This window comes from Crinia signifera, chromosome 3, assembly GCF_055691185.1.
Source record: "Crinia signifera chromosome 3, ASM5569118v1, whole genome shotgun sequence".
NCBI lineage: Eukaryota > Metazoa > Chordata > Amphibia > Anura > Myobatrachidae > Crinia > Crinia signifera.
In genome coordinates, this window is record NC_139219.1 from 279197510 (window position 1) to 279209833 (window position 12324).

Sequence of the window (12324 nt, forward strand, 5' to 3'; positions counted from 1 at the left end):
CCCCCCATTGTGGCCGCCACCCCCACGATTGACGCGAACCCGAAGCGTGGCGAGCGGCGGCGGTGCGCGTCCTCCGACCTTTTCATTCCCCTACTATCCACGTCGGCGTGGAGTTGAGAATAGATTAGTGTGGCGAGCGCAGCGAGCCACCGAGCCCGAAGCGCGGCGAGGGGACGCTGATACCTTCACAGATCCCTGCGTCCGCTCGCCACGCTTCGGGCTCGGTGGCTCGCTGCGCTCGCCACACTAATCTATTCTCAACTCCACGCCGACGTGGATAGTAGGGGAATGAAAAGGTCGGAGGACGCGCACCGCCGCCCTTCGCCACGCTTCGGGTTCGCGTTAATCGTGGGGGTGCCGGCCACAATGGGGGGCCATTATTTTTTACACACATGACGGGGCCATAGCCAATGATAAATGGCCCTTATTCTGCCTTTTCCCATTTTTTACTATGTTAAATGGACTCAGTTTCAATGTTAAAATAATTTAACATTGAAGCCTATGGACAAATCGGGTCCATTGCATAGGCTTCAATGTTAAATATTTTAACATTGAAGCCTATGGGGAAATCGTGGGCATCGCGTCGCATCGTGTGCCTTAAAGTTAAGGCACACAACAAATCGGGTCCATCGCATAGGCTTCAATGTTAAATATTTTAACATTGAAGTCTATGGGGAATCGTGGGCATCGCGTCGCATCGTGTGCCTTAAAGTTAAGGCACACGATGCCCGCGATTGTGGCCGTGATAAGAAACAAGTACAGTGGGAAGTAATGAGGGAAAAGAGGATTTGGGGTGGGGAGAGAGAGGGATAGGGGGATAGGTTACAGGGAAATTGACGATGGAGGTGTATCACTCAAGCGTACCAATAGATGTTGTTAATTTATGTGTCAACCAGATATGAAATAAAATGAGTTATTGCACTGATAATCTCACAATAAACCAAAAGAATATTTTAGATTATCAGTGCAATAACTCGTTTTATTTCATATCCGGTTGAAACACAAATTAGCAACATCTATTGGTACGCTTGAGTGACACACCTCCATCGTCAATTTCTTTGTAGCCTATCCCCCTCTCTCCCCACCCCAATTCTCACCACTTGATGCATAGCAACATCCCATCTTAGTAAATTTACCCCTTAGAGTGATAGCGCTAAATGGGTACTTACAGGTGGTAGTACCTGCTGAATACTAAGAGGTGGTAGCACCTGCTGAATACTAAGAGGTGGTAGCACTAGGTGAGTACTTACTGTAGAGGTGGTAGCACTGGGTGAGTACTTACTGTAGAGGTGGTGGCTCTGGGTGAGCACTTACTGTAGATGCAGTAGTAATGGGTGAGTACTTACTGTAGAGGATGTATCTCTTGGTGAGTACTTACTGTAGAGGCGGTAGTAATGGGTAAGTACTTACTGTAGAGGATTTACCTCTTGAGTACTTACTGTAGATGATGTAGCACTGGATGAGCACTTAGGATGTAGCTCTGGGTGAGTACTTACTGTAGAGGATGTAGCTCTGGTTGAGCACTTCCTGTAGAGGATGTAGCTCAGGATGAGTACTTACTGTAGATGATGTAGCTCTGGATGAGCAATTACTGTAGAGGATGTAGCTCTGGATGAGCACTTACTTTAGAGGTGGTAGCATTGGATGAGCACTTACTGTAGAGGCGGTAGTACTGGGTGAGTACTTACTGTAGAGGTGGTAGCTCTGGATGAGCACTTACTGTAGAGGTGGTAGCACTGGGCGACTACTTACTGTAGAGGCTGTAGTACTGGATGAGTACTTACTGTAGAGGCGGTAGTACTGGATGAGCACTTACTGTAGAGGATGTAGCTCAGGATGAGTACTTACTGTAGAGGCGGTAGTACTGGGTGAGTACTTACTGTAGAGGTGGTAGCACTGGGTGAGTACTTACTGTAGAGGCTGTAGTACTGGGTGAGTACTTACTGTAGAGGTGGTAGCACTGGGTGAGTACTTACTGTAGAGGTGGTAGCACTGGGTGAGTACTTACTGTAGAGGATGTAGCTCTGGATGAGCACTTACTTTAGAGGTGGTAGCATTGGATGAGCACTTACTGTAGAGGCGGTAGTACTGGGTGAGTACTTACTGTAGAGGTGGTAGCTCTGGATGAGCACTTACTGTAGAGGTGGTAGCTCTGGATGAGCACTTACTGTAGAGGTGGTAGCACTGGGTGACTACTTACTGTAGAGGCTGTAGTACTGGATGAGTACTTACTGTAGAGGCGGTAGTACTGGATGAGCACTTACTGTAGAGGATGTAGCTCAGGATGAGTACTTACTGTAGAGGCGGTAGTACTGGGTGAGTACTTACTGTAGAGGTGGTAGCACTGGGTGAGTACTTACTGTAGAGGCTGTAGTACTGGGTGAGTACTTACTGTAGAGGTGGTAGCACTGGGTGAGTACTTACTGTAGAGGCTTTAGTACTGGGTGAGTACTTACTGTAGAGGTGGTAGCACTGGCTAGGTACTTAGAGGCTGATGGTAAATTGCAATCGGAAAACAACAAGGGGTGTAGCTGATATGGGGTTCAAATGTGCAGGTGGCCAGTTGTGCTGGGATGCTCCCCCTCCCACATAGAACTTTATTTAGCTTTTGGGCAGTTGCATGTAACATTGCATACACCATATAATATATACTGTACATACACCATATAATATGTACTGTACATACAACGGAATAACAATCCTCTTTGTATCCTGTTCCCTGCACTGGGGGATTGTGTCCTTCTCAGCTCTCAGGTGGACATGAGGCGCTGGCTGGATGATCTGAATGCAGCTATAAGTCGGGCTCCAAGATACAGTGAATTATCCGCCCTTTCACTACAGCGTGAGTATCAGTCACCTCCAGTATAATATTACCCTTCCCTTCATCCACTCCCTCTGGGCTTGATTCCTGTATGCAAAAGCCTACGCAGCTGCAATTGCTCAGGCTACGGATTTGCTAATCATTGCAAGTGAAACTGATGCACAGAAAAGCCTATAGATACCCAGCGGAGCCAATCCCTAAGTCATCAGTAACTACATACACATATACATAATCATCGCAGTAACAAGCAACGTGACTCCCCAAGTGCATCTATGGTCAGGCAGACTGGCCACGGTACTAGTAATGTGTATGATGGCAGATAAAAGCGCCCAGACAAGTGACACACCTGCGTTATAGCTGCCACTCCCAGCAAATGGTCCCTTTCTGTCAGCCACTCTGCATTTAAATCTTAGCTGCAGCCAGCAGCGCACAGGTACTTTTGGCCTGTGCGCAGTGCGGTCATAGTGGATGCGCAGTCTACTGAAAATCACTCAGTTGCGTGAACACCAGCAAACACAAATGATGGTCGGCCACCACTGAATGATTTCTCCTAAGCTCGCAAATATAAGTCAGTGGAGACTGATCTTATATTTGCGGGTTCTAGGCTGAAGACAGGGCGAGCGGCTGACCGCCCCCGGCACACTGCACCCCGCCCACATTTGCATGTAAACGCCCAGCATTTGCATGGGGATATCCATGAAGCGCTCAGCGTTCCCATGCCCCATAGCCATGATGTCTTGCCCATATGATGCGCATGTGCAGAGGTTTACCATTGGTAACCCGTGCATACACGCAGGGGACCGATTGATCCAGAATTACCCCCATTGTCTGATAGCAATGCCATCTTTATAGATGTAACTTTTTCCAAGTTTCCCTGTTTATCCATGATGTGTCTGCCCCCATACAGAGCCAATGCTACAGTCTACCGGACAGAACCATCGCCCAAACACGCTCAGTCACGTGTGCTGGTATAGGAACCAGAGTGTGTCTCTGAGTGATCACATCACCATGATGGAGGTAACCCTGCACTCTGTACATATCTCCTATCACTCTATTACCCCTTTCACACATCACCCCATACCTGGGTTATTGCTGGGTCGAATTGGGTTGAGATGCAGTCCAAACATTATATCCCACGTCGACCAACTAGCAATTCGACCCTGCATATATGAAGGGTAGTGGTCAGATCACCATGTGTATAATGGGCGACCCGGCAATTGCGTTGTGAAAGCGGTATATTTGGCCTCTATACCGAATATGTTCACGGGCCTGTTTGTCTGTCTGCAAGACACAGATTGGGTAAAACCACTTAGCTAGTACTTGTGGTTCGTCCCCAGACTTAGTAGCCGGCAATCCAATGCTTAAAACAAGTAACTGCACCCGGTGCCTGGCATATGCATGTCGGCACTCGGACGACTTCTTGAAAGAATAGAGGCCACACACAGGTTCTTCAAGATCTTTCGAGATTTAGGGCCTTATTTTGGTTCACACCTTCTAGCAAATTCCTTCTTAGATGGACAAAACCATGTGCACTGCAGGTGGGGCAGATGTAACTTGTGCAGAGAGAATTAGATTTGGGTGGGGTTTTACGTCAAAGTGAGATCTATATTGCAGTGTAAAAATAAAGCAGCCAGTATTTTCCCTGCACAGAAACAAAATAACTCACCCAAAGCTAAATCTCTCTGCACATGTTACATCTGCCCCCCTGCAGTGCACATGGTTTTGTCCCTCTAAGAAGGAATTTGTCAGAAGAAGTGAATCAGAATAAGGCCCTTAATCTCGTCCGGATGACGAGATTAAATCTTGAAAGATCTTGAAGAACCTGTGTGTGAGGTCTCTATTCTTTCAAGAAGTCATCAGAGTGCCGTCTAGTGATATATATATATATATATATATATATATATATATAAAATTAGATTTAAGCTAAATTATTTCATGAAGGAAAGATCTGTAGGCAAGTCCTGCGTCTTCTTCATATGAAGGGGATCCTGTTTATAAAGCTACAGTGTCTAGATAGACAGTCAATAGGTAGACACCAAATGGTGGCCATGCATTAGGTCGCCATTGACCAAAGGTTGACACAGGGGGGGAGGGGGGGGGGGGAGGGAATGTAATAGGGTGAGAGAATTAGAAAGTGAGAGATTTGGTAAGAAATCCCCATTTATTTATTTTTTTAAAGCAACAATCATTTACATGGCAAAACCAGCAGTGTAAATGATTGCCGCTCTCTGAGCTTTTGTCACTGCATGTCAATATTTTAATATTTTAATCTGGCACCATATGAAGGGGATTGCCGGATTGGAAATAGCAAGTAGAAGAGGAACCAGGCTGGAGGAACTACAGAGCTGCCACCTAATGGTGATATAAATAATACAGTGCTGCCACCTAATGGTGACAGAAATATTACAGTGCTGCCACCTAATGGTGACATAAATAATACAGTGCTGCCACCTAATGGTGACAGAATTATTACAGTGCTGCGACCTAATGGTGACAGAAATATTACAGTGCTGCCATTTAATGGTGATATAAATAATACAGTGCTGCGATCTAATGGTGACATATATATTACAGTGCTGCTACCTAATGGTGACAGAAATATTACAGTGCTGCCACCTAATGGTGACAGAAATATTACAGTGCTGCCACCTAATGGTGACATAAATATTACAGTGCTGCCACCTAATGGTGACATAAATCACTGTTTGATTCCTCTACTACTGATTGACAATTAAATGTATATTCAACTCCTCCAATGAAAAGAAATAAGACATGCAGAACAATAGTAGGAAGATATCTAATAAGCTCTGAAGAAGAAAAGACAAGTGCCAGCGTAGATCACTGTGGGTGAGATGCAATAAGACTTGAAAAGTGATAAAGTTGTGTATTAAATCAGCTCCTAATTGTTATTTTTTAACACAGCCTGTAACATGGCAGTTGGGAGCTAGTTAGCTGGTACTTTTTCTCTCCACTTGATCAATTTTCAAGCTTCGTACATCTGGCCCTGTGAAAGAAAACCTTTCCTAGATGATGTGATATGCTTGTGTGAGATGGTGTACACAAGGGAGTACGGTGCTGAGAGGATGAGTTGGGAGGTGAGACGTAGGATCGGGCTGTGCTGGATGTTGTGGCTGTTGTGGAGAACAGACCGGTATCAGCACAGATAGGTGACAGCAGAGGGCATTGAGGCAGACAGACAACTGTAACATACCATTCGGCTGAATATAAATGTGTGTGACAACACAAATCTGGCTGTATACACCGGTGCCCAAATCCTTTCTGGCATACAGTGAATTAACACAAAGGCCAATTGTAGTCATCCATTAGGTTTATATACAAATAATTTGTTTGTAAAACCCAGCGCATCTGAGCATGTCCATGGCATGCCCAATGTTTAAAAGGGCAATGATTTTACTTGCATATAAATATCAGGCATATGTAAGTGCCCTCAGAAGTGCCAGCTTTACAACCAGGCGCTTCCTAAATTAACCCCCTTGGGAGAGTGATAAATAACCAGCCCCCAACTGTCATTTTTCAAACCCAGATGGTGACATGACAGTTAGGAACTAATTGGCTATTAGTTTATCACTCTCCACTTTACCACTTTTTGAATCTTGGTGCATCTGGCCTCTTGTGTCCATTTGTCCCGGTTACTTAATAATTCTTGTTCCTTTTTCTCTTCCCACACACCTTGCCTGGTGCTTGTTAGTGTAGATTGTTTAGTATTAGCACAAGGTTTATTATTTATTGGTTTTAGTGTTTTTATTACAAATAAAATGTGTTTCTCCTAGAATCAGCTCTCTGGTTATTTGCTCCGCAAGTTTAAGAACAGCAACGGCTGGCAGCGGCTATGGGTGATCTTCACCAACTTCTGCCTTTTCTTTTACAAAACGCACCAGGTACAGTTGGATGACTTTAAGCAGAAATGCATCAATTGTGTAAATCACATGTAACAGAAGTAGGGATTGATCCTATTACATGTGATGAATTCACCAATGCAAATCATCACAGCAGTGGCCGCACTTTATGGCACAAAATTGATTGGTACCCTCATAGGGTAATGATTCATTAAGAGGGAATTTCGGCTGAAACCTGCCTGCGAAGGGTGTGAGATTGGGTGCCATTGCCGGCATTTAATTGCTATATGCACAGCATCTGTTCACATCAACAGCTTGGGGGGGGGGTCCAACACCTCTGTAGGTGCCAGGAATAGCTCCATCAGTGATGCCAGGGGCCATAAACACCCACAATAGTAACGCCAAATGGGTCCGCATATTCTGCTTGCTTGGCATGAGATCATGCCAATGGTTATTAGGAAATTTGTGCATGTGTAGATCAGAGTATTGTGTCCTTATTCACAGGAAGATTCTCCGCTGGCCTCTTTGCCCTTACTGGGATATACAGTAAGTGTCCCGTCCTATCTGGATCCTGTCAGCTGTCGTCACGTCTTCAAACTGCACTTTAAGTCACATGTTTACTTCTTCAGAGCAGACAGCGAGTACACCTGGAGGCGGTATGTACTACTATACATTCTGTACATTACTATACTGCACAAATAATTTTAATTAACAAAATATGAACACCTGCTTGTCTGTGTAAATAGTAGTCAGGGTGTTAGTTATGGCATGGCCGTAGTAGTAACTGTATCTTCTGGTACATGGGGGGTTTCTGAGAAATGTGATAAAACACTTCTGCTCCTCCCTCCTCTGTATTTCCATCCATACAACAGGAGGATACAATTCTGTTGGGCTCCTGCACTCAGACAGGTGCAGCACTGACAGACTAAGGGGGTTATTCAATATATGCCAATATTTCCTGACGGGAAATATCAGCCCTCACCTATTCAATGCTGCTGTTAATGATGGCTTTGAAAGGTGTCAGATCTGACTTTTTATTGTTTTGTCAGAAACTACTGTGGATTGTCGAATTCACGGCTGTTTTGCATTTATCCGCTGCCGGTTTCGACTATACTCAGACTTTACGACAAACGACAGCCGGAACATTGAATTCCGGCTGTCGAGTTGCAGTCTAGAGAAGCTAAAACGGCCTGGGATTCCGACAGTAAGAATCCCGGATTGAATACTCTCCTAGAAAAAAAAGTGTGTGGCACATATAGAAATAGTTGTAATTCCTACACCAGGCAATTTGTGTTGGGGCCAGTCGCACAGGATTTTTATCTGGAGATGCCTATAATAGAGATAAGGAGATAAGGCCCCCTGTTTATTATGATTTCTCAGGATAATACTCTGTATCATAATCAGGGGTGTGCTACCACAAACATAATTATGTTGATAAGATGATAAGTATGTCCGTTACTGCAGCCCACAGACAGTGTGTGCTGGCTCAAGCAGCATACAGTGTTATTGGTAGTCGAGCCCTTACAAGGGCTGTACGACCGTAACGCTGAAACTGTAGTCAATCGAGAATGATAGGACACACGGGAGGAAGCCTGCATGGCTAAGGGTGCCGATGCGCGCGTTTCGCTTCCCGCTTCTTAGCTCTTAGGAAGTGGGAAGTGAAACGCGCATATTGGCACTCTTAGCAGTGCGGGCTTCCTCCCGTTACATTAACATATGCACAGATGATGCTGTCCGTATGTCCGTTACTGCAGCCCACAGACAGTGTGTGCTGCGGACTTAGTACGGACATATGATTAGCTATCAGGATGGCTCAAGCTGCATACAGTGTTATTGGTAGTCGAGCCCTTACAAGGGCTGTACGAATGTAACTCTGAAACTGTAGTCAATCGAGTATGATGGAGGACCCATGGGAGGAAGCCCGCACTGCTAAGAGTGCCAATATGCTCGTTTCGCTTCCCACTTCCTAAGAGTTAAGAAGCGGGAAGCGAAACGCGCGCATCGGCACCCTTAGCCATGCGGGCTTCCTCCCGTGTGTCCTATCATACTCGATTGACTACAGTTTCAGCGTTACGGTCGTACAGCCCTTGTAAGGGCTCGACTACCAATAACACTGTATGCAGCTTGAGCCATCATGACAGCTAATCATATGTCCGTACTAATTCCGCAGCACACACTGTCTGTGGGCTGCAGTAACGGACATACAGACAGCATCATCTGTGCATATGTTAATGTTTGAAATCACAGTGTAGATAATAATGTCTGATATTTACTATATTAACTTAACCCTCCATTTCTTGCAAATATACTGTGGTTAGTGTTTAACAAGTGGACACTTGCATATTGATATTAACTAGCGCATTTTATTACATACCTGTGTAACAGACTTATAATTCCTGCTATTTATTGTGGTGTGCACAATTAGGTAGACTACAAAAACAGGGTAACTTATTCTGCAGCATCTATTCTAAAACATGCATTTTGCATAAGTAATAGGGGATTTTTACAAGTATACCCCTATGATAAAGAGTACATATGGAAGGTTAATCAGTGGTCCTATGCACAAGATCTTATAACTCCATAGGGAAACCTGGAGTGTCAATCAATTCTATTTATGAATAGCTACAAGTGTGTATACAAAATAAGAACGTGTATAAAAAGTTGCCAGTTCCTAAATTGCAACACAAGATACAATCATTAATGTTACACTTATGCTGCTTTCAGACCGCAAAACCTGCTTTAGACCAGGTATTTAAAACGTTTTTTAAAACGTGTCAGAGGAAGTTTACCCCCTTTCACACCGCATCTAAATACCTGGTCTAAAGCAGGTTTGCGGTGTGAAAGCGGCATGATCTTCTTTGAAGTTGCCTGGCATTACTCATCACGGTACCCGGCGCACTACTGGACCCAGCCACACTGTATCAGCACGCCTGGCGCTTACCTTGAAGCAGCACTTGGTGCACTACTGATCCCAGCTGTGGGGGGTCCTCCCGCAAAGCTGGTTAATTTATTGGGGGGGGAGAGACAGGACCCGACAGGACAGGACGGAGGAGAGGAGTGCACTTCTATAGAGGGAGAAGGAGCGAGTGCGCGTCAGCTCAGAGCAGCAGTGACAGCGGGACTCCGGTCCCGACATCCTGACCACGCCACTACAATGCTGTCATCGTTTTGTGGGAGGACCCGCGGGCAGCATCTCTCTATCTTCGAGATACCGGCACGGGGTAAGTCGACACGGGGGGGCGCCGACACGCGCGGGGGCGTCGACACGCGGGGGGGCGTCGACACGCGCGGGGGGCGTCGACACGCGCGCGGGGGGTGTCGACACGCGCCGGGGGGGGGCTCCAGTGCTGTGAATACTTAATGAGCGCTCATTAAGTATTCACTGTGCTGAATTTAGGACCCAGCTCATTGGCTGGGTCCTAAATACCGTTTCTGAGCCGATTTTTGCGCTAAAATACCGGTTCAGAAACGGGTAGGACCCTGCATTTTAACCGGTTAGAAAAAACGGCATTTTCTAACCGGTTAAGTGGGACTGGACCTTTCAGACCGCACACATTACCGTTTTAAAACGGTAAAAAAACGGCAATTTACCGTTTTAAAAGTGCGGTCTGAAAGGGGCATTAGTGTGTTGCAAACATTGCTGGTTTTTGAAGTGAGGAGGAGATATTCTTAAATATTTACTGATAGGGGAACCTGATATTCTCCTCATTCTGAAACAGCAAATTTATATCACACTTACATGACCACAGCTGTTGCAGTATATACGCTGAAACTGCATTAATTATATATTTAAGAGGATATAGTAACACACGGCAAAACCCGCATGTGCTATTTTAACACGCACAACTATTCACTTTGTTTGTCCCATTTGTGTTTCTTTTAAGATTTCGCTGTTTTTTACAAGTTATTTTTTATTAGTTAAAACAAGTATTTTCTTCTTCTGGTGCACCACACCTATACATTCTCTCGCCTATTCCCCCCATCGTAATTCCAACACCGTTCACCTGATTTAGATGTAAATACCCTCAAATGAAAACAAAGTCTGCAGTTAAAGCACATTTTGTTTGGTTCATTTCAAATCCATGTTCTCATATTAAATGACAATATTTACGTATTAAATGACAAGTAAGGCACTACAGATTCATTAAATCTAGATGGGCTGCAGCACAGTTCAAACTTCAAATAGGAGAGAAATACCAACTGCCACTGAGTCAGTTTGGAATGGCTGTTGGTGCAATACCCCTATTTCAGTTTAACTGTGCTTCAGTCCCTTGTCTAGAGCCCCCACTGTTATAGTTATGTAGACAATGGGGTATATTCAATGCCAAGGATGAGCTGTAACAGCTGTAACAAACCCGCAATACGACAATTCCCCTCACTACGTTTTTGGAGTGAGTGAAGGAGCAAGACTTACGGCTAAATGCAGCAGGCTCCCTGCATTAGCCACGAGCCTTGCTGTTTGAAGGGAATCCTCGCTGTCCTGTGACAGCGAGGATTTCCCTGGAACATAGAATAGGGTGAGCGGCTGGCGCAGGGGTTAAGCAGCGAGGATTGCTGGTTTTCTGCAATCCCCGCCGTTTAACTCCTTCGCCGGCCACATTCAATTCGGGCCAATGACTAGTCTGCATTTCCAATGCCGTGAACATCCTATACCAGAAGGTATTCTGCATTATTTGCACTGGAGTGTTATCAGCCTCCCTGGCAGTGATACCAGTACTACAAGCCCTGATTGATCCAATATCCAACAGCAATAAGCTGTAATGGGCTGCCTGCAGTTCTATGGCTCTGCAGCTCATACTAGTAAATGCACTAGTGTCTTATTTGTATGCTGTCCCTTCAGGTGGATGGAAGTGATTAGACGTGGTGTGAGCTCTCCTGGGAAAATTGGACACCTGACAGAGGATGGAAGCACTGCTGATTGACCAATGTCACAATGATCAACATTGTGGAAGACCAGCTAGAAGAAGACAAACAGGCATTTTCCTGAGGATCCGTGTATGCACGTGTGCTCTCACTGTGGACAATTACAGGGACCTATGTCCGAGTGCAGTCCAGGGGCAAAGTAACTTGATTGAGTGACTAATGGATTGACAGGCTGCATTATCAGAAATATATCTTCAGCCCACAAAAATGCCTCCTGCACTGTGTATAGGTGGCTGCTCTGCATTTATTTTCCTTTATAATAGTCACAATATCTTATTTCCATTGATGTCACAGTAGAGGTAGGCTCATTGTAAAATGGAACTTTCTGCCTGAAGGTGGCAGTGTTATCACTGTGATTTATAAGCTGTATGTTTTTACATTAATAAATGTATTTACTATTTATTTACAGTTTCTTATATAGCGCAGCAGATTCCGTTGCGCGTTACAATAGTAGACAGTGATAAAACAAACTGGGTAACAACAGACAGACTTGGAGGTAGGAGATCCCTGCTGCAAGCTTACAAATAAATGGGAGTAATGCATTGGTTCCCAAACTGTGTACGTGGTACCCTGAGGTGTCTCAGCGCACTTGCAGGGGTGGCCCAGTATGGTGGTCCAGGACCTAGGAATTTCTCTTTAACAAACTTTTGGGCTGGGTGTAGTGACTTTTTTTTTTTTTGATGCTCCAGGGTGACGAGATTCCAAAACATTTGGGTTATCACA

At 45.0% G+C, this 12324-nt stretch overlaps 1 protein-coding gene across 2 annotated transcripts in view; it reads left to right on the top strand.

The window, feature by feature from the left end:
• Positions 1-12003, top strand: part of FARP2 (FERM, ARH/RhoGEF and pleckstrin domain protein 2) — a 92277-nt gene extending 80274 nt beyond the window's left edge. For both annotated transcript variants that reach the window (XM_083178200.1, XM_083178201.1), the window contains 5 exons: positions 2748-2842; positions 3729-3838; positions 6613-6720; positions 7183-7334; positions 11519-12003. In XM_083178200.1, the coding sequence (XP_083034326.1) occupies positions 2748-2842; positions 3729-3838; positions 6613-6720; positions 7183-7334; positions 11519-11600 (547 nt within the window). In that variant the 3' untranslated portion in view covers positions 11601-12003. The remainder of the gene's footprint in view (positions 1-2747; positions 2843-3728; positions 3839-6612; positions 6721-7182; positions 7335-11518) is intronic.
• The last annotated feature ends 321 nt before the right edge of the window (positions 12004-12324 follow it).